At 41.1% G+C, this 26,728-nt stretch overlaps 1 protein-coding gene across 5 annotated transcripts; it reads left to right on the top strand.

The window, feature by feature from the left end:
- The first annotated feature begins 1,299 nt into the window (after window positions 1-1,299).
- Window positions 1,300-24,917, top strand: rbm39b (RNA binding motif protein 39b). Of its 5 annotated transcripts, none has more exons than XM_061678778.1 (15): window positions 1,300-1,522; window positions 2,071-2,128; window positions 3,408-3,457; window positions 3,540-3,725; window positions 4,091-4,138; window positions 4,718-4,835; window positions 4,915-5,067; window positions 6,610-6,747; window positions 6,825-6,890; window positions 7,740-7,944; window positions 8,045-8,131; window positions 13,016-13,112; window positions 13,232-13,337; window positions 19,729-19,807; window positions 24,431-24,917. In XM_061678778.1, exons 2-15 carry the CDS (start codon window positions 2,078-2,080, stop codon window positions 24,529-24,531), a joined length of 1,485 nt encoding a protein of 494 aa, XP_061534762.1. In that variant the 5' UTR covers window positions 1,300-1,522; window positions 2,071-2,077; the 3' UTR covers window positions 24,532-24,917. The 5 variants fall into 5 exon arrangements, with proteins under 5 accessions (XP_061534762.1, XP_061534754.1, XP_061534773.1 ...); XM_061678770.1 differs by having other exon boundaries at window positions 1,300-1,543; XM_061678806.1 differs by lacking the exons at window positions 1,300-1,522; window positions 2,071-2,128 and adding an exon at window positions 2,975-3,015.
- The last annotated feature ends 1,811 nt before the right edge of the window (window positions 24,918-26,728 follow it).

The raw sequence follows: 26,728 nt of genomic DNA, 5'->3' as shown, positions 1-26,728 counted from the left end.
TAATGACATCACATATTTGTGTAAAAAAAATACAAATAAAATAAAGCCATTAAAATAAGTGTCCAAATGTATGTGACCTACTGGAACAATTATTTGTGACATGATCATGAATGAGCGAACCAAGAAGATGTAGATGAATGTTTGAAGATTGATCTGGTATGTCAAATTGTATTAGTAACGCAATCATACTGTAATGCCCTTGCATGTGGTCAAGGATAACACTGTCGCTGATCGGCTACAACTCACACCCAGTCACTCTACATGCAGAACCTAAGCCAACAATGTCCCTCTGTGCATTCATCTTTGCTTTTTTTTTCTTCCTTTTTTTCATCTTTGCTTTACGTCACAACAACCATTCACCAGGCCCCACACTCAGAATTACAGCTATTAAATACTGTACATATACCGTATGTAGAAGGAAGGCCCTTATTTCTGCCCTTATGTTTAGCATGAATGATCCTTCTTATGTTGTTTTAATCTTACACTGTTTTGAGATTCCTCCGTGACCCTTCAGAGACCAATAGGTGCATGTTTCTGAGGGAACCTGTGCAAATGTGGTGATAATACAGACGGTTCTGTTGTGTCATGTGCTTGTGCATGCTTTAAATGTTAAAGTCAAGGTGCTACTGACAAGTCCACTGACTGGATGCCACTTAAAACACAAAGAGGAGCAAAGAGATGATTTTATATATCAGTATTCCAAGTATTCACAAAAGTCCATTTCTGGTCATGTCTTTTATATGTTGTGCATTACATTTCATATAAAAATCCCCAAAATAAGTTTCATTTTGGGGATTTTTAGTAGACTACTCACCATAGGGGGGCTGGTTTACTCTAGAAATAAAAGGGGGAAAAAGTATATTTTTAATGTGTATGTAGAGGTGTTGCGGTATCAAAATTCGTTGTCTTTGCGCAGACATTATTAGGGTTACAGTATGTTTGTTTTATGAATCCAATCCATTCCCCCTTTGCTCTGGCGCAACATTTAAATAACACTTATTGTATTTGATTGTCACAGATCACTTTCCTAAAAAGTTGTATGTTTCTTTTGCATAGAAATTGGGTTGAAATGTACAAAACAGTGATATTGATCTTGTCTGGTCGGGACCTCAGCACCCCTAAGCTTATGGTCCGCGAATTGCCCCTATATTTTATTGCTGTCAAAAGTCGAAAAAAGTATATTTGACCCGAACAGTAAATAAGGGTGACATTCATGATGGGAAGTACAAGTGCGCAAATGTCCGCTAGGTGGCAATAATGTCCAACCTGTTAAGAAAAATACTTCAAGGATGAGTGACGAAGAAGCATGATTCGTATGCTGGAGAACGAGGCCACGACACGATTCTTGAATTCTTCTGTTCTCGCGTACCAAACAAAAACATCTTACATAAGGCCCTTAATGAAATTATTTTATTCCACTTTAGTGGGATCTGCCGAACGAGAGGCACCCAGAAGATCCTCTACAGCGGGACATTGTCGTTGATATTTGGACTTTTCCTCACATTTTCGCCAATTCCAAACGGTAACGTCATTTGTTTGCTAGGTAAGCTAACGTACTGCTGGCAGCTAACCTTTTTTTTTTTTGCACAGTAGCCTCGCGCTGTTGTGTTTGTAAACATTTGAGCTAACTGTGGTTATAATATGCTCTTATCATATTTGACCTTCGGGTCTGTTTATTCACATTGACGTCTGATAGACATGTAGTTGAAAGCGTGGCCGTTGACCGCTACAAAAGGCCCAAGCAGCTAATCTTAGCATGTTGCTGCGACCGCCATTTAGCCTCCATCTGACTTGCTAGCATGTCTTGTTCATTTAAGCGTGTTTATCGTTCGTGTTTTCTATATACGCCCTAAGTGTAGGGTGTGGATTTTTAGGATTACACAACTTAAACTAAAGAAAAAACTTCTAATTGTGAACCTTAATCCCACCATTCTATTTAGTTAAAAAAATTCATGTAGTGTTGTTTAGCATTTGCTGCGCCTAATAACTAGCAATTCCAACAAGAGTGTAAGACTAGTCCATTTCTGTGTTCCGTGTGTGCAAACTAATGAGCTCACGCTCTTATTTCAGAATCGTCATGGCTGATGATTTTGATGTTGAGGCCATGCTGGAGGCGCCGTACAGAAAGGTGGGTTGAGATTCAAAGAAATTAAACTTATGTTCTACACTTGACCCGTTCATAATAATTACAACTGTGACAAAGTTTACATTGTTGTGTGGTGTGTTTGAGTAAAACGCTATAAGTTTATAAATAAATCCGCATCTATCTCTCTTTATAGACTTCCCTAATGATATCTCACCTCTACTCCCATGAATTCATCTTTGATTCCACTGTGAACTGTGAAAAAAAGGAAGGTAGTTATTGTGCATATACTGATGTACTGTGGTTCACCATAGCACTAAAAGAGATTCGACCTAAAACACAGGCTTTATTCGGTTGCAACAAGGTGAATACCAATGATCGGTAGGCCCATCTTATCTGGCCAGCAAAGTCGGCAGTATTCAGATTTATGGCCTGCATATGTTATTCAACAGATGGTCATAGGAAGGCTCAAAGATTGTATCTCTGCTTTGAAACCTTTAGAAAGAAGCCAGTCTTTTCACACCCGCCACCCTTGTAAATTAGCTCGGGACAGTCTTACAAGTAAGACTTAAATTGTGCTAGTTCCGTCCCTCATTACTGTTAAACGTTTCTTTTTCTTATAAATATGAATACTGCCTCTTTGCCTCATTCAACTTGAATGTGTATCAGCAACTTTATTTTGCATGCTACACACAACAGCAGTTATGAATCTAGCAGTACTTATTTTTACTTGTAAAGTGACTTAGCATTCACTAGTCAAGACAAAATTAATTACTCAAGATAATTAATCTCTTGGAAGATTTTTTTTTTTTTTAAATAATTTCTTTTTCTTGGGCGTCAATATTACTAAGAAGTGTGAATCCCTGTTTGCTTCAGGGCAAGATGTGTGACAGAGGTGGCATCGAGCTCTTACAGTCCAAGAACGAAAATGGGTGAAGATCACTGGACTGACACCAACCACAAAGGATCTCTTTTAGCGGCCCCGCATCATGCGTGGTCACATGATTAGGCACAAATAGCGACATTGGTACAAGTTGTCATAGAGGGAAGGGTTGAGTTGAGCTACCAATTGTCAGCGCCTCCTGAACTCAGCTAAAAGTTGTTGGGGCACCCTCCATCAGAGTACTTTACAGCCATGTTAACAGAGGGGCAGCAATTGGGGGAAGGACATCTGTCCGGGCACAACAGAAGAACATTTTGAAGTCTTATTATTAATTGAAATATTTCTGCATTTTCTCTTGTCCCACCCCACCCCCTTTTTACCATGACGACTTGAAATGTTGCGTCTACGTCTTCATGATGTTCTTCTATCAACCTTGCTTAGGATGAGGTCAAGTCTTCTCATGCAAACGGACACGATGGCCAGAACAGGAAGTATGTTTTCACATCATCGTATTTGACTTGCATGTCAGTGGTCGTATGAAAGTAACAGAACTCTGTATTGAATGGCACACAGGAAGAGGCGGAGCAAGAGCCGAAGTCCAGGCTCCAAAAAAAGAAGGAGCCGAAGCAGAGACAGGAAGAAGGCCAAGAAGAGGAGCAAGAGCCGAGAAAGGAAGCCAAGCCAGAGCAGGGAACGCCATCGTAGCCGCTCTCGAAGTAGGGAGCGCGCTGGGCGCTACAAAGCCCGCAAGAGCCCAGTGTATGTGACTTTAAATGGACTTTTACTGCTGTGTGGCTTCGTCCAGTGTTTCCCAATGTTGAGCCAAGGCACCCATTTTGCATTAGAAACTGTCCCGGCACAACACCAAACAAAAATATGAATACTGACATAATTATCTCAATGTACTCACAAATTGACTAACTCTGTGTAAAATCTACTCCCAGGAAGCGATGACAAAGCGATAACGTTCAGACAAATTAATTGCAATTTAATAATCTCCCACGGCATCCTGACGTTCTCACAGATCACTACTGTGCCACGCCGCCCAGGTTGGAAATCACTGGCTTAGGAGAAACTGTTAATAAAAAGGCTTTCTCAAGGAAAATCTATGATCTTTGTTTCAGAAAGAAGCGGTCCAAAAGTCCTTTCAAAAAAGAGAAGAGTCCAATAAGGTAAAAAGTAGTTTCCTATACCAGTTTTGCTTATGCCAATGTTCGAAGAGTCAGTCCCTCAAGGCTTGTGTTGCATACTAAAATGCATGATATGGTGTGATTCCTCATATTTTAAAGACAGATTTGATTTGACAATATGCACACAAATTAATTAATAGCAGCAAAATGCTGGTCATTTGTATTATAAAAGCATCCCTAGTTGTTAGAGGATGCATGTTTAATCCATCTCAAGTTAGTCCTTTCGCGCTTGCCACCGATTTAGATGCAACAGTTTCTGTCACAGTGGTCGGTCTACTCTGTGGTCTTGTTCCAGTCATTCTCTGCTGTTCTTGGTACAAAAGTGGCAATATGATTTTTTTGTTTGTGCTCCATCGCACCATTGCAATGGTGTGCAAAACAGTTTTCCTCCACTTGTCATGTTTGCTTGGGGCACTGCTATGATTTGTGGAACCCGTGAAAAGCTCCAATAATTGGTCCAATTCATAAACAAAAAAAAGTTGCAGCGATTGGATGATAATCCCAATCTTAAATGAAATTCTTGGAGGGACTCTTATTGAGCCACTTGTTTTGTGTCTCTAGGCAACCAATTGACAACCTAACACCAGAGGAGCGAGATGCCCGCACCGTTTTCTGTATGCAGCTGGCTGCTAGAATCAGAGCTCGAGACTTGGAGGATTTCTTCTCGGCTGTGGGAAAAGTGAGTTAGTAGTTAATTTGAATGTAGACTTCCTACTTTGAGTATAGCAAATGACATCTGGAATTGTTTTGTCATTTAGGTAAGAGATGTGAGAATGATATCTGACCGCAATTCCCGGAGATCGAAGGGGATCGCCTACATTGAGTTTGTGGAGTCGTCTTCTGTGCCCCTGGCCATAGGACTGACTGGCCAGCGCCTCTTGGGGGTGCCCATCATTGTCCAGGCATCTCAGGTAAGTGACCACATTTCTTCCTACTTTCAAATGTTTGATATGCATGGCTTATACAATGGTGTAAAAAAGTATTGGCCCCCTTCTCAAATTATTATATTTTTGCATAGTTTCCCCACTTATTTCAGATCATCAAACAAATGTAAATATGAGACAAATATAACCCAAGTGATCTTAAAACGCTATTTTTAAATAAATTTCATTTATTAAGGGAAAAAAAACTAATCAATGTTGCCTGGCCCTGTGTGAAAAACGTAATGGCCCTCTAAACTTAATCACTGGTTGGGCCATCCTCAGCAGCAACAACTGAAATCAAGCGTTTTCTATAACTGCCAATGTATCTTTCGCATCTCTGTGGAGGTATTTGTAGAATTGTTTGAATTCAGCAAAAACGGAGGGTTTTCAAGCATGAACGGCCTTTTTACGGTGATGCCACTGCGTTTTAATCCGATTCAGGTCTGGACTTTGTCTTTTTTTTTTTTTTTTTTTTTTTTTTAAAAGCCATTTCGAAGTTGACTTGCTGGTGTGTTTTGGATCGTTATCTTGTTGTAGAACCCAAGTGCGCATCAGCTTGAGGTCACAAACTGATGGCTGAACATTCTCCTTCAGGAGGTAAGCAGCCCGTGACCATCACACTACCACCACCATGTTTTACTGTTGGTATGATGATCTTTCTGAAATGCTGTGCTACATTTACACCAGATGTAATGAGATGGACACCTTCCAAAAAGCTAAATTTTCATCTTTTCAGTCTATAATATTCTCCCAAAAGTCTTGGGAATCATTCATATGTTTATATTTTATTTTGCAAAAGTATGATGAGTCTTTATTTTTGGTCAGCAGTGGTTTTCACCTTGGAACTCTGCCATGGATGCCATTTTTGCCGAGTCTCTTCCTTATTGTTGTCATGAACATTGATCTAAACTGAGGCAAGGGAGGCCTGCAGTTCTTTAAAAGTTGTCCTGAGTTCCTTTGTGGCTTCCTGGATGAGTCATTGCTCCTGGAAATGTTCACCACTGTTTTCTCCATGGAGGATAATGGCTCTCCCTATGGTTCGCTGGAATACTAAAGCTTTTAGAAATGGCTTTTGCAACAATTTCCAGACTGGTAGATTACAATTACTTTTATTTCTCGATTGTTCTGGAATTTCTTTGGATTGTGTCATTTTGTTGCATCTTTTTTAGATCTTTCGTCCAACTTGATTTTTTTGGGGGCAGATTCTATTTGTGATTTCTTGATTGAAAAGGTACGGAGGTAATCAGGCTTGGGTGTGATCAGTCAAAATTAACCAAACATTTTGATTAGCGACAATTAATTCATGACTTAACAAGGGTGGTAATTATTTTTTCACACAGGGTCAGGTAACTGAATATTATTATTTTTTTTCCCCTTACGTTTAAAAACAGCAGTTTAAGTTCACTTGGGTTATAGTTGTCTATTTACAGTTGTTTGATCTTAAACAAGGAAGGAAAACTATGCAAAAATGTAAGAATTTGAGAAGGGTGCCAATAATCTTTCACGGCACTGAATATTTTGCATTCACAGGCAGAAAAAAATCGAGCTGCTGCAGCCGCTAATAATCTTCAGAAGGGCAGTGCGGGTCCTATGCGGCTGTACGTGGGCTCGCTGCACTTTAACATTACGGAGGAAATGTTGCGAGGGATCTTTGAGCCCTTTGGAAAGGTCAGAATGGAATTTCACATCTTCGGGTTGGCTAAGTGCTTGTGTGGATTAATGTTTCTCATCTTGTGTTGGTGTAGATTGAAGGAATTCAGCTCATGATGGACAGTGAAACTGGTCGCTCCAAAGGATACGGCTTTATATCAGTAAGTGAATGAGCTTTTCTTTTTGGGGGGGGCGGGGCGGGGGGGGGGGGCGTTATATGGTCAACTATGATTTGTTGGTCCTTGGCTGTGTTCACTACTGTGATAGGTTAAATTTAGCGGACAAATTTCATGAACGTGTGTTCATGCCAGTCAAGACGATGACTCTTAAGCCTTTTCGCACAGCACTTGGCAAAGCGTCTGCCCCCTCGACTTTCCCATTCATTGTGTGTGTGCTGAAGGTGTTTTGATGTGATGCCGAGCGTGATCTGATGAAAAAAAATATTTTGTTCTTAGGCGTTGACACAATGACGTCAAAAAACTCCTCCAATGGAGGCGGGGCTGGCAGAGTGATTTCTGAGGGCTTTTTTTGGCTGACTTGTACTGTTAACGGCAAGGGGGAGGAAGGCATAATAATTGTGGTGTGCCACTATCCCAAACTTTGGGGCAATAGAAAAATAATAAAGCGAGACCTCTCTGCTGAAGGCTTTCAAAGCTCCCTGCTCAACTTGAAATACCTGTAAGTGCTCTTCCTAGAACTAGACAGCTCACGTATGAATTTTAAACTGTTAAATTAGTATGGGATATTCCACCCCCCGCCATTTTTTAATTTATTTATTTTTATTTCCTGCTGCGTCGTCGTCTCCTTTAAAATAAGCAAAGGTAAGGCTTTCTTTTCCAACAATGACAAATACAGTACAGCTGAGTTGCGGGGAAAGCCTCCCGAATTCCTTCTCGGCTGTTGCCTCACCACTTCCAAATATAGGATGGCTGCTCCCCCGTTACGGTCGTCATTGCACTTTGACTGTTTGACTGTGCAAATGCAGTGTGAAAAGTGTGTTATTTTTCAAGTTTGCAGATGCAGAGTGCGCAAAAAAAGCCTTGGAGCAACTGAATGGCTTCGAGCTGGCCGGCCGGCCAATGAAGGTGGGCCACGTCACAGAACGCTCAGACGCATCCACAGCAAGCTCGTTCCTGGACAATGATGAGCTGGAACGGACTGGCATCGACCTCGGCACCACTGGTCGCCTGCAGCTCATGGCACGACTCGCTGAAGGTTCGATAAACCGTCAGCACCGCTTACGAAACAACTTTGTGTAATGTTACATTTAGATTTAGTTTTATCAGGTGTTGACCCAGTGTGTTTGGTCCTGCAGGAACTGGTCTAAAGATTCCCCCTGCTGCTCAGCAGGCTCTGCAGATGACTGGCTCCATATCCTATGGAAACATGGGCACACCAGCAGGTAAGTCTGCACGCACCTTTTACTTCAGTCCAACCTTTTATTGAACTAAGGCGTATCATAAAAATTGAGACCATTTCATCAGGTTTGTAAACATGTGCTAGCGTACTTCTATTTGGCAGAATGCGAGTGACTATAACACTGACTTGAACAGAAAAATGAAGACAAAAACTGTTTGGGGTTTCACCACCAGATATACCCCAAAAGGGTTAGGGATTTTCCTGTTATACTTTAACTTTAAAAATAAAACAATTAACCCAGCGGAACATGTGGGTGAGGAAGATCAATTGAGTCGTGGTTGTAAATAGTTGTACAGAGAAGATGGCAAGATGTTGTAGCCACTTCTAAAGGGAACGACTGGAAACCAAGCCTCCATCAGGTGTGGGGAAGACATCTCACAGTAGGGCTGCACGATTTTACCTGCGATGTATATTGCAACGTGAAATAATACAGGATCAGTGTTGGGAAAGTAAATTTTCAAAGCAAAGTAGTTCCAAGTTCAGTTCATCGTTCTATAAATTAACTAGTTCAGTTCATAATCCAAAATTTTGAACCAAGTTCACTAGTCTAAAAACAAACTAGTTCATAGTTCTTTTTTTTTTTTTTTTTGTTCAGTATGTTGCTGATGGGCTATTACCCTCAAAATACTGGCATTTATCCCCATTGTTGCCACCCATTCAGTCCACATGAGTATCTCCTGCATCCTCCTCTCGAACAGCAACTGCTCTTATGTCTTCCCTCACGACATCCATCAACCTTCTCTTTGGTCTTCCTCTAGCTCTCTTGACTGGCAGCTCCATCCTCATCTTGCTTCTATCAATATACTCACTATTTCTCTTCTGGACGTGTCGAAATCATCGAAGTCTGCTCTCTCTAACTTTGTCTCCAAAACATCGAATCTTGGATGTCCCTCTGATGAGCTCATTTCAAATTTTATCCAACCTGGACACTCTGAGAGCGAACCTCAACATCTTAATTTCCGGCACCTCCTGCTCTGCTTCCTTTTGTCTCTTCAGTGCCACTGTCTCTAATCCGTACATCATGGCTGGCATCACCACTGTTTTATAAACTGTGCCCTTCATCCAAGCAGAGACTCTTCTGTCACATAACACACCTGACACCTTCCTCCGCCCGTTCCAACCTGCTTGCACCCGTTTCTTCACTTCCTGACCACACTCACCATTGCTCTGGACGGTTGACCCCAAAGTATTTAAAGTCCTCCACCCTTGCTATCTCTTCTCCGGTAGCCTCTCTCTTCCCCCACCACCCCTCTCATTCATGCACATATATTCTGTCTTACTTCGGCTAATCTTCATTCCTCTGCTTTCCAGTGCATTTCTCCATCTTTCTAACTGTTCCTCCACCTGCTCCCTGGTTTCAGTGCAGATGACAATGTCATCTGCAAACATCATGGTCCACGGGGATTCCAGTATAACCTCATCTGTCAGCCTTATCCATCACCACTGCAAACAGGAAGGGGCTCAGGGCTGATCCTTGATGCAGTCACACCTACAGCACACCACCACTGTTCTGCTGCCCTCATAAATGTCCTGTACTATTCTAACATACTTCCGCATGCAGTACCACAGTTCCTCTCTGGGTACTCTGTCATAGGCTTTCTCTAGATCTACAAAGACACAATGTAGCTCCTTCTGACCTTCTCTGTACTTTTCCATCAACATCCTCAAGGGAAATAATGCATCTGTGGTACTCTTTCTAGGCATGAAACCGTACTGTTCCTCGCAAATACTCACTTCTGTCCTGAGTCTAGCCTCCACTACTCTTTCCCATAACTTCATTGTGTGGCTCATCAACTTTATTCCTCTATAGTTCCACAGCTCTGCACATCACCCTTATTTTTAAAAATGGGCACCAGCTCACTTTTCCTCCATTCCTCAGGCATCTTCTCACGCGCTAGAATTCTATTGAACAAGCTGGTCCAAAACTCCACAGCCACCTCTCCTAGATGCTTCCATACCTCCACAGGAATGTCATCAGGACCAACTGCCTTTGCATTTTTCATCCTCTTTAATGCATTTCTAACTTCCCCCTTACTAATCATTGCCACTTCCTGGTCCACCACACTTGCCTCTACTACTCTCCCTTCTCTCTCATTTTCCTCATCAACTCCTCAAAGTATTCTTTCCATCTATCTAGCGCGCTACTGGCACCAGTCAACATATTTCCATCTCTATCCTTAAATCACCCTAACCTGCTGCACATCCTTCCCATCTCTATCCCTCTGACTGCCCAACCTGTATAGATCGTTTTTCCTTCTTTAGTGTCCAACCTGGCATACATGTCATATGCCTCTTGTTTGGCCTTTGCCACCTCTACCTTTCGCCCTATGTCGCATCTCAATGTATTCCTTTCGCCTCTCAGTGTCCCACTTCTTCTTAGCTAACCTTTTTCCTTGTATGATTTCCTGTACTGTGAGGTTCCCCCACCAAGTCTGCTTCTCTCCTTTCCTGCCAGAAGATACACCAAGTACTCTCCTGCCTGCCTCTCTGATCACCTTGGCTGCAGTGGTCCAGTCTTCTGGAAGCTCCTCCTGTCCACCGAGAGCCTGTCTCACCTCTTCCCGAAAAGCTGCAAAACACTCGTCCTGTCTCAGCATCCACCACATGGTTCTCTGCTCTGCCTTTGTCTTCCTAATCTTCCTCCCCACCACCAGAGTCATCTTACACACCACCATCCTATGCTGTCTAGCCACACTTTCCCCTACCACTACCTTAAAGTCGGTAACCTCCTTCAGATTACATCATCTGCACAAGATGTAATCCACCTGCGTGCTTCTACCTCCGCTCTTTTAGGTCACCCTATGTTCTTGCCTCTTCTGGAAAAAAATTGTTCACTACAGCCATTTGCATCCTTTTTGCAAAGTCTACCACCATCTGTCCCTCCAAGTTCCTTTCCTGGATGCCGTACTTACCCATCAGTTCTTCATCACTCCTGTTTCCTTCACCAACATGTCCATTACAATCTGCACCAATCACGACTCTCTCTCTGTCTGGGATGCTCAGAACTACTTCGTCTAGCTCCTTCCAGAATTTATTTCACCTCCAGGTCACATCCTACCTGTGGGGCATAGCCACTAATCACATTATACATAACACCCTCAATTTCAAGTTTTAGCCTCATCACTCGATCTGATACTCTATTTACTCGCATTTAGATGGCTTACCAGAAAAATCGTATTTAGAGATATCCAGACAGTATATCATGGATATTATAGCAGCAATAGTGGAGAGGAAAATTGAAAAAGTCATCAAATTTAATGGGGCATACACAATCAATACACTAAGGTAATAGTAAAAACATCAATTTTAACATTCAAACATAGAGAAAACAATCGTATAACCATATGGGCTAACAGTGTGTACGAAGTTCAGCACGAAAAGGAGAAAATATTTCATTTGATTTCAGCAGGTATTTTGGATGATTGCTTTTATACATATACTGTATGTAGACAACTATCAAAAACAACAAGTAGTTTCTAATCACATACGATGTCGTCAACTGAGCAGCAGGGCTCCACTTGGCTTCAGATTGTTAATTCCCGTTTAAACATGTTAACATTAAACAATGTTGAAGCCCGAAGATAAGAGCTGCCCGTGAGCCACGGCTGAAGCAGTGCCGCGATGAGGCGGCAATTAAATGGGCATGAAAATGAGAAAATACCTTTTGACTGAAGCATTTAAGATGTGGAAGATTTCACTTACACATAATAATATACATCACTGTATATTGACAACTATTAAAAGAGAGAGGGGGAAAAAAGCCATTATTCCACATCGGATGCCCAAGCTGCTCCGAGCCATTGGTGGCTCTCTGCATAATAAGGAATAAATACTTACATAATGTCATCTTATCGGTAACAATTCCTCTGCACACTAAATTAACAATGGTCTCAAATGCTTTGTTGAGAAAATTATCATGTGGCCTCATAGAAAACTTATTTAAAAATGAAATTGATCTTAAACTCTTCATGGCCAAAGAGGCTTCATAGACCAATACTCCAAGGTAAAAAAACAAACAAACATACATTCTAACATTCAAACATAGTTAAAAAAAAAAAAAAAAAGTATCATCATATGGGCCAAGAGTAGGTGTTTTGGATGATTGTAGTTATACATATACTGTTTATTCACCGTTGTCAAAAACAAGCCGTTTCAAAGCACATATGATGTTGTGGAATGAGACCCTACAATGTGACTATTGTGCACATCGCAATGACGATGCTCAAACAAAAATATCGTGCAGCCTTATCTCACAGGTATTTATAAAATGTTAGGTTGTCTTTGGTGTGCCAGCTCCCTTGCAAGCAACTGCTATCGTAACTGCTTCTTTTTGACAGACACATCATGTATTCAAACTATGGCAGGGGAGAGAAGGATAAAATAATCGGTCAAGGTGTTTCCCTTGTTTTCTCAATGGCTCTACCTTGGTGAAATGACACAAGGGTTTGTTCACTAATGGAAAAGTATCCACCTTTTGCCACCCGGCAGTACATGAGACATCATGGTGAAAATACAGAAATATTGCTATGGTCTCAATTCAGTCACAAATGAAGTTTCATATGGTCTCAATTCACTCACTAATTCACTCACTCAGTGTGTGTGTGTGTGTTATGAATCCCCAATGCAATAGGTGGATACAAACGTTAGTATTGTACCTTCTGCCCGCTAGTGGAACAACATTTAATTGTTGTGCCTGTCACCATACAGTATGTCGCTGGCATGGATAGATTAACAAAGATGCATTATCTTCAGTAAATAATTTTAGTGGAATTGGATCATTTCTAATGACACACCTGATGATCTCTTACTACACACTGCTGGGCATTCCTTGTTTCTGTCATATGGTTGATGTTTTCTCATCGTTTAGCTGTTCCAGCTCCTGCACAAAGCCAAGCTTCGAACCTTCCTTCTCAGCCACTGGCCACTCACTGCCTTCAGTTATCCAACCTCTTCAACCCACAAGCGTAAGTCTTTGCCCATTCACCCAAGGCTTTCAAAATGTTTTAAAATATTTACAATATTACCTCTTACTGGACTTTTTTTTTTTTTTTTTTTTTTTTTTTTTTTTTTTTTTCCCCCTCAGGGAAAACGATCCCAGCTGGGCTATTGAAATCCAAGATGATGTCATTGAGGAGTGTAACAAGCATGGAGGAGTCGTTCACATTTATGTTGACAAGAACTCTGCTCAGGTAAAGACGTTCTCATTTATAGTAGAAGAACATCTCCGAGAGATTAAAAAAAGATGGTCAAATTCTCATTTATAGAGCACTTTAAAACACACATGGCACCACACAGTGTGTGTGTGTGTGTGGGTAATGTACAAAAACAGTTAAACATAAGACAAAACAATAATAGCAAAGGTAAAACAATGGAAACAAAATAACACTAAAACAGTGCAGTCTCATGCTGAATTGAAAGCCCAAAAATAAAAATGGACAGTGGGTGGGCTTGCCTAATATTTAGGAGGTGGTTATTCCAAAGAGATAGACCAGCAATGGAAAAAGCTCCATCTCCTCTGAGCCTCCGTTCAGTCCTCGATACCTCCAGGAGTGTCTGTTTAGCTGACCTGAGGCACCAGCAAGGCGTTCACAAATTTCCAAAAATCCGGAAGATGGCACCGAGGATGCTGGTGGTGTTTGGCTCTACGTGTGTGTGTGTGTGTGTGTGTGTGTGAACAGACCTTTAGTGTGATGAACACCAACAACACATCCTACAGATCCCAGCTGACTGATGAACACCTCAGATGTGTTCTGAGAATGGCCACAACAAAACTAACACAAGACTTTGATGCACTCGCACAACAAAACAACACTGTTCCCATTCAAAGCAAATCTAGGTATTAACACTATAATGACTTTTTATTTATTTGTTTATGTGTAAGCATCTGTTTCTGGCTTGGCCCGTCTGGCCCCGAGCCACAAAGTTTTCCCGCCCCTGATTTAGCCACTGCTAGCGGTGAGGCCACCAGACAAAGCAACAATCGTGTCATCATTATTCAGGTGGGGTAAAATGGCAAAACTAGTTAATTTGTATTATTATTAAAAATGATGCACATTTGAATGCAGCAATAATAGTCAACAACTGGAGAATGATAATGCTGACAATCCAAGGTGTCTTCATTATCCTAGAGGGGGCAGTTTGTTTATTTTTTTTATCTTGTACCTCCAAAAATACTCAGGACTTCTAACTCTTTTTTTTCTACATTCGTTGTGCTGTTGAGTGAAAATTGTTTTGCCACATTTGCTTAGTATGCCAATATGTTGGGTTTACGGTTTTAAATATCGGCCGAGAGTTGTTCACAAAAGGCGTTAACATGAACTACTCTCTAGCTTCTTTTAGTTTTCATTGCAGATGCTTTAAACCAGCTATAAAAGTTTTTTGAAAAGAAATGTACAAATTGAGATTGGGCGGTATGAATTTTTGTTATTTTTGCCGCATCGCCCAGCCCTGCTGTAATGTACCACATATATTTTAATGCTTCACATGGTGGCAAGGTTCACATGGTGGCAAAAGTGCACAGTCGCCTGTGCACTTTTAATCGCCTTATTGAAGAAAACTGTTCCATCCATCCATTTTCTGTACCACTTATCCTCACTAGGGTCGTGGGCGTGCTCGAGCCTATCCCAGCTATCTTCGGGCGAGAGTTTGGGTACACGCTGAACTGACAGTCAATCGCATGGCACATATATACAAACAACCATTCGCACTCACATTCACATGCATGTTATGTGGGAGGAAACCCACACAGGCACGGGGAGAACATGCAAACTCCACACAGGCGAGACCGGATTTGAACCAGAGTCCTCAGAATTGTGAGGCAGATGTGCTAACCAGTTGGCCGCCGAAAACTGTAACAAAAAATGTGTAATAAGCACATTCATTAACAAGCTTCTATGGCCAAAACTCACACGCGGTCACGTAACACACAGGCTTGCTAACCTGAGCTAACAATAGCTAACTACACTCATTCGCTGATGCACGTTGCTGATGCATTTCTCCTTTGTTGAGATAATCCAACCCACCTCACAGGTGTGGCATATCAAGATGCTGATTAGACGGCATGTTTTTTTTGCACAGATGTGGCAACAATAAAATGCCACTTTGAAATGTGCAGTTTTATCACACAGCACAATGTAAGATGTCGCACGTTCTGAGTGAGCATGCACTTGGCATGCTGACTGGAGGAATGAGCTGTTGCCTGTGAATTGAGTGTTCATTTCTCTACCATAAGCTGTCTCCGAAGGAGTTTCAGACAATTTGGCAATACATCCAACCGACCTCACAACCGCAGACCACGTGGAACCACACCAACCCAGGACCTCCACATCCAGCATGTTCACCTCCAAGATTGTCTGAGACCAGCCACCCGGACAGCTGCTGCAACAGTCTGTTTGCGTAACCAAAGAATTTCTGCACAAACTGTCAGAAACCGTCTCAGAGAAGCTCATCTGCATGTCTCGACCTGACTGCAGTTCGTCGTCGTAGCTGACTTGAGTGGGCGAATGCTCACATTCGATCGCGTCTGGCATGTTTGAGAGGTGTTCTCTTCACAGATGAATCCCGGTTTACACTTTTCAGGGTAGATGACAGCCCCAGCATGTGTGGTGTCATGTGGGTGAGCGGTTTGCTGATGTCAACGTGGATCGAGTGGCCCATGGTGGGGTTATGGTATGGGCAGGCGTATGTTATGGGGAACGAACACAGGTGCATTTTACTGTATTGTTGGCATTTTGAATGCACAGATACCGTGACGAGATCCTGAGGCCCATTGTTGTGCCATTCATCATACATGCAAATCAGTCGCCTTTCGTCGAAATGCGCAGTTTTGAACTCAAAATGGGCCATTTACGTAAATCGGATAGATCTGATGAGTTTTTCCTGGGGATGTCGACATCATGGGCTGTTTTGTACTCTGAACGCTGGAAGCTAGAGCCATTCCACACATCCATCATCAACACACAGATGTACCGTATTTTCACAACCATAGGGCGCACCGCATTAAAAGGCGCAGTCTCAGGTACGGGGTCTATTTCTGTATTTAACACATACATAAGGCGCACCGTATTATTGGGCGCAGGCATAGTAAAACATAGCTATCTTAAAACATACGGTAGCATGCATGCACGCTAAAACAATGTTTTTTAAAAGACAGCGGGATTAAAACTGAGTTTGAGTCTGAGTAACAATGTACTCACGTTATTTTTTTCAAATTCATCAAAGTCCTCATCATCTGTATCCGAAATGAACAGCTGGGCAAGTTCTCCATCGAACACGGCGTGTTCCCTCTAGTCATTGTCTGAATCAGTCTCGTTGCCGGGGGGCTGTTCAGCAATGATGCCGGCTTTCGCGAAAGGTCGGACAACAGTCATAGCAGATACCTTAGCCCAAGCAGCCACAATCCATTCACATATGTTGGCGTAACTCGCCCGGCATTGCCTCCCAGTCTTAGGTGCACTTGGTTTTTCACAGCGGCTGTGAGATGGGCGCATATGGAGTCACAGATCAACAGGGGCGGTGACGTGGAAAAAAACATCCGGTCTCTTTACGAACACCTCACTCAGCCACTCTCTCCTTTCCTCCTCATCCAACCAGCCCTTTTGATTGACCTTAACGATGACTTCGGCTGGAAACTTCTTTAGGCACCGTCGTCTTCTTAAATATCACCATACGTGGCAGTTTGTCCATTACCATGGCAACCAAGCACAACTAAAAGCCGACTTCTCGTACCCCGTTGTGCGTATTGCTACGGTGGTGGTCCCCTTCTTTACAGTGTGGTTCACCGGGATGTCGAAAGTGAGCGGCACCTCGTCCACGTTGATGTGGTTGGGCTGGATGTGTTTCTCGGCAATCTTTTTACTGCAGTAGGAGCAGAAGATGGCCAGCTTTTCCTTGTAATCCGCTGGAAGTTGCTGCGCCACGGTAGTCTTTGCCCGGATGGATAGATGCTGCCTTTTCATAAAACGTGGTGGTCCCCTTCTCATTTCTTCTGCAAGCGTTATTACCCTTAGTCGAATGGTGACTGTAGAGACGTGTCTCCCGGCTGTTCTTTGCTCGAGTTGGTCTTCCAACTCGTGCCACCTCTCCTTGTTTCCGCGGAAACTCAGCTTCGTCTTCTTGACTTGGCGAAGCTCGTTTTCCTACTTCCTCCACTTGCGTACCATGGGTTCGTTGATCTTGAATTCTCTCGCGGCTGCTCGATTCCCATGTTCCTCTGCGTAACTGACGAACAAAAACAGCAGCTTTCATGTATTGTAGTATTTGTCTGGCACTTTCTGCCCAAACGTGGATATTTCAGCTCACTTATAACTTGAGAAAACACCGTGCAGTAAATTGCAGATGTTTTTTTTTTGTAGTTTTGACTGTGCATACAGGTACACAGCAACATCAGAATTTGTACATTCACATTTTACTTTGTAATTTTTTTCTTTTTATTGATCATGCTGTGGTTAAAAAAAAAAAAAAAAAAAAATCTGAATTTACTCAGCACTTGAGTAATAATTTCACTGCGTACTTTTTACTCTTAAGTTATTTCTTGGAGGTCTACTATTTACTTGAGTAACATTATTGTTAAGTAACTGTAACCGTCAGGACAATGTTTGGCTACTCTACCCACCTCTGGAGCGGACAACCTCGATTTACGACTCTTACGTTTAAGCAACATTTTTACTCATCAGTTCAGCCAGTGTGGTATTTGTTGCGCTGGTCTTTTGTATTTTCATGTTGAGGTGCTGCAGGCCGGGGCTGCAGGCTGGTTGTGGTCCCAAGTGGAACCGCGAAGCACACGTAACATCGGCGAGGAGCTGATCAAATAGTACATTTTGTATTAATTAGGAAATGTGGATACAATTATCTAATTAGTTTACTTATGTTTATATTAAATTGATTAAGAGACGGAGCCCTGTTAAGGATTGTCTCAACACAGAATGAATTAACTTCAAATTCAGAAATCGCTAATAAAAACAGACAAATATTGTACTTAATATTTTCCTGGAGGATGCATTTGGGATTAGCCTTTGATGTTGGTAATAGTGAAAAATGAAGGGAAACAGGCAATGATTTTAGTAAATTATTTTCCAGAATGAGTGCTTAAAGAGGAGGATGCTATTCATGTTGCACAGCTTGAAGCAGGCATCAGGTGCCAGGTGGAGATGGGCCTGGCTCAGATTTGAGGCCAGAACAAAAAAAGCAAAGAAATGAGGCAAATTTTATTTTATCTTAAATTTGTAGATCAACATGTTACTTATTTCTGCGTGATTTTTTTTTTTTTTTTGCGCCTTATTGTACTCTTTAATCTTCCAGATTGCTTGTTAAAATAAAAAACAATCTCTGTGAGGGTTTAGGGGATTCCCCCCCCCCACCCCCCAGGTGTTTGCATGTCTGATTCGTCCACGACTATCGCCTCATGTTGCAGCATGATAATGCACGGCCCCATGTTGCAAGGATCTGTACACAATTACTGGAAGCTGAAAACGTCCGTTCTTGCATGGCCAGCATACTCCCCGGACATGTCACCTATTGAGCATATTTGGATGCTCTGGATCGGCGTATACGACAGCGTGTTACAGTTCCTGTCACTATCCAATATCAACTGGTTTTCTGACCCCCACAATGATGCAAAACTGCACATTTCAGAGTGGCCTTTGATTGTGGCCACCCTAAGGCACACCTGTGCAGTAATCATGCTGTCTTAAGCGGCATCTTGATATGCCACACCTGTGAGATGGGATGGATTATCTCAACAAAGGAGAAACGTTTACTAACACAGATTTCGACAGATTTGTGAACAATATTTGAGGGAAATGGCGTTTTGTGTATGTAGAAAAAGTTTTAGGTCTTTTGAGTCCAGCTCATGAAAAATGGGAGCTCCCCCCTGCTCCCCCCACTCCAATATGTTACTGATGGGTTATTACACTCAAAATACTGGCATTTCATTTCCCCATTGTTACCACCCATTCAGTCCACACTAGTTGCCAGCTGCAGCTTTCACCCTACAATCTTGAAAACATGAGGAAAAACCTGTTGCTTGAATGGTCTTTTATAAAATGAGGAATTAAAACAAAAACAGGACTTTTGTCCTTAATATGCAAACAAAAGCAACAGATTGACAGGAACAGTGGTGAAAGGACATTGATAACTTTGCACTACTTGCAGCTCTGGCTGACTATGATAAAGTAATTTATCTATCCTACATTACACAACAGAATAAATTCAATATCAGTGTGATAGTACAGTGTTTTAACTAAAGCAATCTAATACAAATAATAATTTTCCTAGTTATCCATTTTTGCAATTATGTACTGTATTACAAAAGAACATATTCAGTCTCATTTACGCAGTGTCCCTGAATGCACCTTGTGCACTCAGTGCAGCAGCAGGTCTACAATTTTTTCTTTGAGCATGTCCAAACACGTCCCTCTGCTGGTCACTTTTAATATTAGTTGATTCACTGTATAGTACAGTACACCAACATCGCAGCAGACCCTGCGATGTGACTATTGCGCACACGTACCTCACAATGCCGATGCTCAAACAAAATATCATGCAGCCCGAGTTTAATTGAACCTGTTATTTATTTTTCAGGGTAATGTGTATGTGAAGTGCCCCTCCATACCAGCAGCAATGGCCTCTGTAAATGCACTTCATGGACGCTGGTTTGCAGGTATGTGCAGTAGCACCAGGGATGGGTACAGAGCCCCGATATTGAATTGGCGCTGTGTCCGGCTACCGTGACAAAAATTTATTTATTTGATGAAATAAACAATATTGTTAATTTAATAACTAAAAATAAAAAAAGCTAGGGTATGCCGTTTTATTACAACCCTCCACACACACGCGTTATTAATAATAGATATTTGTAAGCTAACCTTTATTAGTCAATCATTTCAGTCACAATATAGGAAATACAGTGGGTACAGAAAGTATTCAGACACCCTTAAATCTTTCACTTTGTTATATTGCACCCATTTGCTAAAATCATTTACAGTGTTTTCGCGACCATACGGCACACCGTATTAAAAGGCGCAGTCTCAGTTAAGGGGCCTTTCTGTATTTAACAGATGCATAAGGCGCACCGCATTATTGGGCGCAGGCATGGTAAAACATACGCTAGATTAAAACATACGGTAGCATGCATGCATGCTAAAAAGGCAGCGGGAGCAAAAATTAGTTCGGTTGTACTTTATTGAAGTATTTAACAATGTACTCACGTTATTTTTTTTTTTAATCAATCCTCATCCACAAATCCATCAAAGTCCTCATCTTCTGTATCTGAAATGAACAGCTGGGCAAGTTCTCCAACAAACACGGTGGGTTCCCTCTCGTCATTGTCGAGGTCAGTCTCGTTGCCGAGGGGCTGTTCAGCAATGATGCCAACTTTCGCAAAATCTCGGACAACAGTCAAAGCAGATACCTTAGCCCAGGCATCCACAATCCATTCACATATGATGGCGTAACTCGCCTGGCGCTGCCTCCCAGTCTTAGTAAAGCTGTGGGGAAAAAAACATCCGGTCTCTTTACGTACACCTCACTAAGTATTAAGTATTCAGTATTATATATATATATAAGTATTCAGACCCTTTGCTCAGTATTTAGTAGAAGCACCCTTTTGAGCTCATACAGCCATGAGTCTTTTTGGGAATGTTGCAAGTTTTTTTCCCACCTGGATTTGGGGATCCTCTGCCATTCCTCCTTGCAAAGCCTCTCCATTTCTGTCAGGATGGATGGTGAACGTTGGTGGGCAGCCATTTTCAGGTCTCTCCAGAGATGCTCAATTGAATTGAAGTCAGGGTTTTCTTCCAGGATATCCCTGTACTTGGCCGCATTCATCTTTCCTTTGATTGCAACCAGTCGTCCTGTCCCTGCAGCTGAAAAACACCCCCGCAGCATGATGTTGTTACCACCATGCTTCACTGTTGGGACTGTATTGGACAGGTGATGAGCAGTGCCTGGATTTCTCCACACATACCGCTTAGAATTAAGTCGAAAAGGTCAGACCAGAGAATCGTATTTCTCACCATCTTGGAGTCCTTCAGGTGTTTTTTTTTTTTTTTTTTAGCAAACTCCATGCGTGCTTTCATGTGTCTTGCACTGAGGAGAGGCTTCCATCAGGCCACTCTGCCATAAAGCCCCGACTAGTGGAGGGCTGCAGTGATGGTTGACTTTCTTCAATCTCCAGACTGCATTTCTGAAGCTCGGCCACAGTGATTTTTTTATTTATTTTTTCTTCCCCCTCCCTTTACCTCTCTCACCAAGGCTCTTCTCCCCTGATTGCTCAGTTTGGCCGGACAGCCAGCTCTAGGAAGGGTTCTGGTCGTCCCAAACGTCTTCCATTTAAGGATTATGGAGCCCACTGTGCTCTTGGGAACCTCAAGTGCAGCAGATATTTTTTTTGTAACCTTGGCCAGATATGTGCCTTTCCACAATTCTGTCTGAGCTCTTCAGGCAGTTCCTTTGACGTCAAGATTCTCATTTGCTCTGACATGCACTGTGAGCTGTAAGGTCTCATACAGACAGGGGTCTGGCTTTCCTCATCAAGTCCAATCAGTATAATCCAACACAGTTTTACTCCAATGAAGAACCATCTCAAGGATGATCAGAAGAAATGGACAGCACCTGAGTTAAATATGAGTGTCACAGCAAAGGGTCTGAATACTTATGGCTGTGTGATATTTCAGTTTTTCTTTTTTAATAAATTGCATAAATTTCAACAATTCCGTTTTTCTTCTGTTAATATGGGCTGCTGTGCGTACATTAATGAGGGGGGAAATGAATTTAAATGATTTTAGCAAATAGCTGCAATATAACAAAGCATGACAAATTTAAGGGGGTCTGAATACTTTCCGTACCCACTGTATATCTCAAGAAATAGACACTATGATCTTCTGGACCTTCACTTCAAGAAATTTAATTTGGACCTGATTAAATTTTAGTTGAATACACCCTGGTTTATATACTGTAATTTGTCATGTATATTTTGCGAAACCCCCCACCCCCCCCCCTCAAAAAAACTTTTGTCAGTAGTACTTATTATACATGGGTGTAGAAAAAGTTCAAAAAATTCCTTCATAATTAAATGTGTATTAATAGATAGTGGTGTGAAAGTGTTTGCCCTCTTCCCAATTTAAAAAAATTTTTTTTTTTTTTTGCATTTTTGGCACACTTAAATGTTTGCCATCATCAAACAAATTTAAATATTAGTGAACAACACAAGTAAACACAAAATGCAGTTTTCAAATGTTTTTTTATTAAGAAGGGAGAGAAGCATAAAACTCCAAACTCCAAGGCCCTTCAAACTGGACAGCACCAGTTAAATGAGTGTCAAAGCAAAGGGTCTGAATACTTATGGCTGTGTGATATTTCAGTTTTTCTTTTTTAATCTGCATAAATTTCAATAATTCCGTTTTTTCTGTTAATATGGGCTGCTGTGTGTACATTGAGGGGGAAAAAATTTAACTAAAATGATTTTAGCAAATAGCTGCAATATAACAAAGCATGAAAAATTTAAGGGGGTCTGTCACTTTTTCCACACAGGGCCATGTAGTTTTTTTTCCACTCAATAATAAAAACTGCATTTTGTGTTGACTGGTGTTCTCATTGACTAATATTTTAATTTGATTGGTGGGAAACATTTGTGACAAAAAAGTAAATCAGGAAGGGGGCAAACACTTTTTCATACCACTGTTTTCGAAAAGACAATTTTGTTTTAAAATCATGTGACCTCTATCATTCGCACTCTTCTCCCATTCTCTTTACAGTTATGTTAAAAATACTAAACTTTTCTACCTCTAAATAATTTGGCTGCGATGCACCATAGTGTTTAATTTTCACATGGTGGTTACATTCCACCTCCCACGTGGCCATCGCCACGTGAGCAGCACAATGTACTGTAAACTGGACATGTCATTTATTTGGATCACAGTTTGATGCCACGTGTAAAATTTTAAAAAGTGGGAAATTCCTTGATAGCAAGCTGCCATGATGCTGACGTGAACAATTACATCGTTGAAGCATGGCAGCTTTTCAGAGGATCTCCCAGCTTGCCTACTGCCGTTGTGTAGTTGTTAAAATGTTAGTTAGACCCCTAATCCCATAAATAGTTGTAATAATGTGAATGTTAATAGACCCCATGTGTGTTGATCGCCACTCCGCAGCTTATTGTCTTAACTATTTATTTTATTTTTTCTATTGTTTTTATACATATATATTTTTATCTTACACCAGGAGTCAAAATGACATCCAGGAAAATCAAATTTACAGTACATTGAGCAAGACGGCTCTGCTCACGTGCTGATGGTCACGTGGGAGGTGGAAAATACCTCCGCTGCGGTTTCAAAACTAAACCCTAGGATATGTCACAGTATACATCCATCCTTCCATTAAACATGTTATTTAAGAGTATGTAAACTTCAGTATTAATAAACTGTTCAGTTGATTAGGACAACTACTTAGGAGGGTAACCATGGACATTTATGTTAATATATCAATGGATAGAAAGTCGTGGGTGCGCATTATATATGGGTAGAAGACTTATTGATTTTGGTGGTCAACTTTTGTGGTGCGCATTATACTCACATTTTTATATATACATGTATATATTATGTTCACGAGAAATTACGGTAATGCATAGGTGTCAATCTCAAGGATTCAGGGGTCTGATACGACCCGCCACATGATTTTGTGTTCGCAAAAGCCAATCATGTCGACTTCCCGTTTGTTGCCAAAATAACAAAATCGCAAATTTTCCTCGCTTTTAAGTGTTGGGATATTGCAAGCCTTTTATTACCAATCCCCCTTTCAAAATTAACTGAATAATAGTTGAACAACTTATTTACTGGATTCTGATTTCAAAACTAGTTATCCAATTTTTGTGTGTATGTAATATGAAGCGTTCATACATTTATATGGCTTCAGTCATAACGGCCCTCCGAGGGAAACCAAAACTACGATGTGGCCCGCAACAAAAATGAGTTTGACACCCCTATGTTTAGCATTATTGTGATTTCTTCAAACTAACTATTTTTGTATGAATTATTTTGACGTTGTTGAACCAAGACAACTTGGTTTAAAAAAAAAAAAACAATAAGGCAATGTTAATTCTGATATGTTTTCTTTTTTAACAAAAGGACCGATAAGAATATCATTTAAGTACCGGATCAATAACCAGTATTGTTAAGAGTAGTAGAAGTGTTGAATTCTTAATACCCATCTCTGAGTTGCACTTTTGCATTCAAATGAGCATGACTGATACTCCAGATTGACACGTCTCTTCCTGTTTGTCTTGAAGGGAAAATGATCAAGGCGGCTTATGTTCCTTTACCAACATACCACAACCTTTTCCCAGATTCTGTAACAGCGAAGCAGCTTCTAATGCCAACACGTCGATAGTGAGAGACATGCTTCTGAACGTCAGTGTACATACATTTCTTTGCACTGATTAAAATGTATTTGAAAAGGCTGCATTAAAGTTGGTTGGCTGAAGTTCGTGTACGCCCTTGGGAAAAACAGGCAGTTTTGAGTTTCCTTTCAACTTTGTGGCTTTGTGATGTCAACTACCACTGAAGAAATCTGCAGGTCTGTTTTTAAAGATTTGTCTCATCTGCTTGTTTCTGTCAGTACTTTTAGATTGAAAACAAATAGCAGGATTACACAAGTCTGAAATATTGGGTCTTAAATACCAAAAGTATATCAATGTCTACAATAATCCTTTGTAACTTTTTACAGCCATAATTTCATTTTTAGTATTAAGACTCCCAATAAACTATTTGAAAACTCATATGATCAGTGTGCTTTTTTTCCATTAAAGATCAAGCTCCCAATTCACGTAAATCTTAACCCTCACATTTAAATTACTGGGGGGAGCAAAGAGTGACATCAGTTTACTCTTGGAGTAATTTTACCATTGACATTCAAACGTCAAGTAAAATGATAGCTGCATTTCAAATTGTGATTACATATAGTGCAGCAGCTCTGTCCAATTTAATAAATGGAGTCATTCAATGATTTTTGGCTTTGTACGCCACAAATTATAGATTAAACATGATTACAAAGTGTAGACTCAGTTTAAATTTTTTTTATGGCTTACGCTAAAGCTGCAGAAATAAAAATAATAATCACTTGAATGCCAAAACACCCTTTTTGGGATTAAATGTATGAAAAATTATTTTAAAACTTTCTGCATCAAACACTACATCAGCATCACACAACCATTTTTATTTTGATTTAAAGATTTTAAATGAAGAATTAAGATGTACAATAACCTAAATATTGTATAGGGGGTGGCATGGTGCATGACTGGTTAGCGCATTTGCCTCACAGTTCTGAGGACTGGGGTTCAAATCCCGGCCCCGCCTGTGTGTAGTTTGCATGTTCTCCCTGTGCCTGCGTGGGTTTTCTCCAGGTACTCTGATTTCCTCCCACATCCCCAAAACATGCACGGTAGGTTAATTGAAGACTAAAATTTCCCGTAGGTGTGAATGTGAGTGTGAATGTTTGTCTGTTTATATGTGCCCTGCGATTGGCTGGCGACCAGTTCAGGATGTAACCCGCCTCTTGCCTGAAGATAGCTGGGATAGGCTCCAGCATGCCCGCCACCCTAGTGAGGATAAGCTGTACAGAAAATGGATGGATGAATGAATGTTGTATAGGTTGCCTAAGATCCAACAGGTCTCTGTATTGAGCAACACAGGGACACAGTACTGACAGTATCAATACAGTTTGCCAAATGTGCCGCAACTCTTTGAGGCCTCATCTATCCATCACCAGTTGGTACCCACCTCCTCAATTCGGCTGAATAGCAACGAGGCATTTCCTGGTTTTAAGCAAGTCTCATAAAAAAAAAAAAATATATATATATATATATACTATATAAATAATGTAAAATATACATTTGTGGTTTTACAACAATACTTAACTATATCCAGAATTTATGATGGAACAGGATGAAATAGCAACACTTGGAATCATTGTTGCAAAGGGAGCCACCCCCTTTTTTTATGTTCTGCTCCTCCATCTGCAAGTGCTTTTCGTGACCGATTTGTCAAAACATTTGTAACGTTTGATATCAGTACATTGTGCTGCATACGGTTACGCCCAACGCTGTACAATTACAAGGAAAGCGGGAATAACCATTCACAGGTAAAAACGTTGCCCCCAAAATGTTCTGTATTGTTAGCACACCTTTTGGCATTGACAAAAAGAAAACTCATAAAAATCAGTTGAGAAATTAGCAAGTTTCAGTTACAACTTTCGATGACTGCATTGCCTTTGATGGGCATGTTGGTGCTCCCAACATGGCCACCACGTAGGCACGTCAGTTGGCTGAGCTACTACAGCGTGTCGGTATATCTAGTGTGCTCTTCACATCTGTGGTCCAGATTGCGCTCGCATCAGATCCAATTTATATAATTGTACTGTTCACATTGACATAAAAAATAGGTTGGTTTTTTTTTTTAAACACTATTGTAAATAAAACAATTTTAATAATTGGATGAGCTTTGCTTTAAATGCAGCCCTATGGGGGGGCACCTGCAGTGTGAACATGACATACAACTTGGGGGAAACCTACAAAAGAAAGCCAGATTAG

Source organism: Phycodurus eques, chromosome 1 (genome assembly GCF_024500275.1).
Source record: "Phycodurus eques isolate BA_2022a chromosome 1, UOR_Pequ_1.1, whole genome shotgun sequence".
Lineage (NCBI taxonomy): Eukaryota > Metazoa > Chordata > Actinopteri > Syngnathiformes > Syngnathidae > Phycodurus > Phycodurus eques.
The sequence above is the reverse complement of the archived record's forward strand: the minus strand, read 5'-3'. Positions and strand labels throughout refer to the sequence as shown.

Bases quoted from the DNA above. Each gene is read 5' to 3' on its own strand.
- rbm39b (XM_061678778.1), top strand. From the start codon at position 2,078: ATGGCTGATGATTTTGATGTTGAGGCCATGCTGGAGGCGCCGTACAGA. The intron at 2,129-3,407 runs GTGGGTTGAGAT...AACCTTGCTTAG, and splicing joins TGGAGGCGCCGTACAGAAAG to GATGAGGTCAAGTCTTCTCA. The intron at 5,068-6,609 runs GTAAGTGACCAC...TTGCATTCACAG, and splicing joins TCATTGTCCAGGCATCTCAG to GCAGAAAAAAATCGAGCTGC.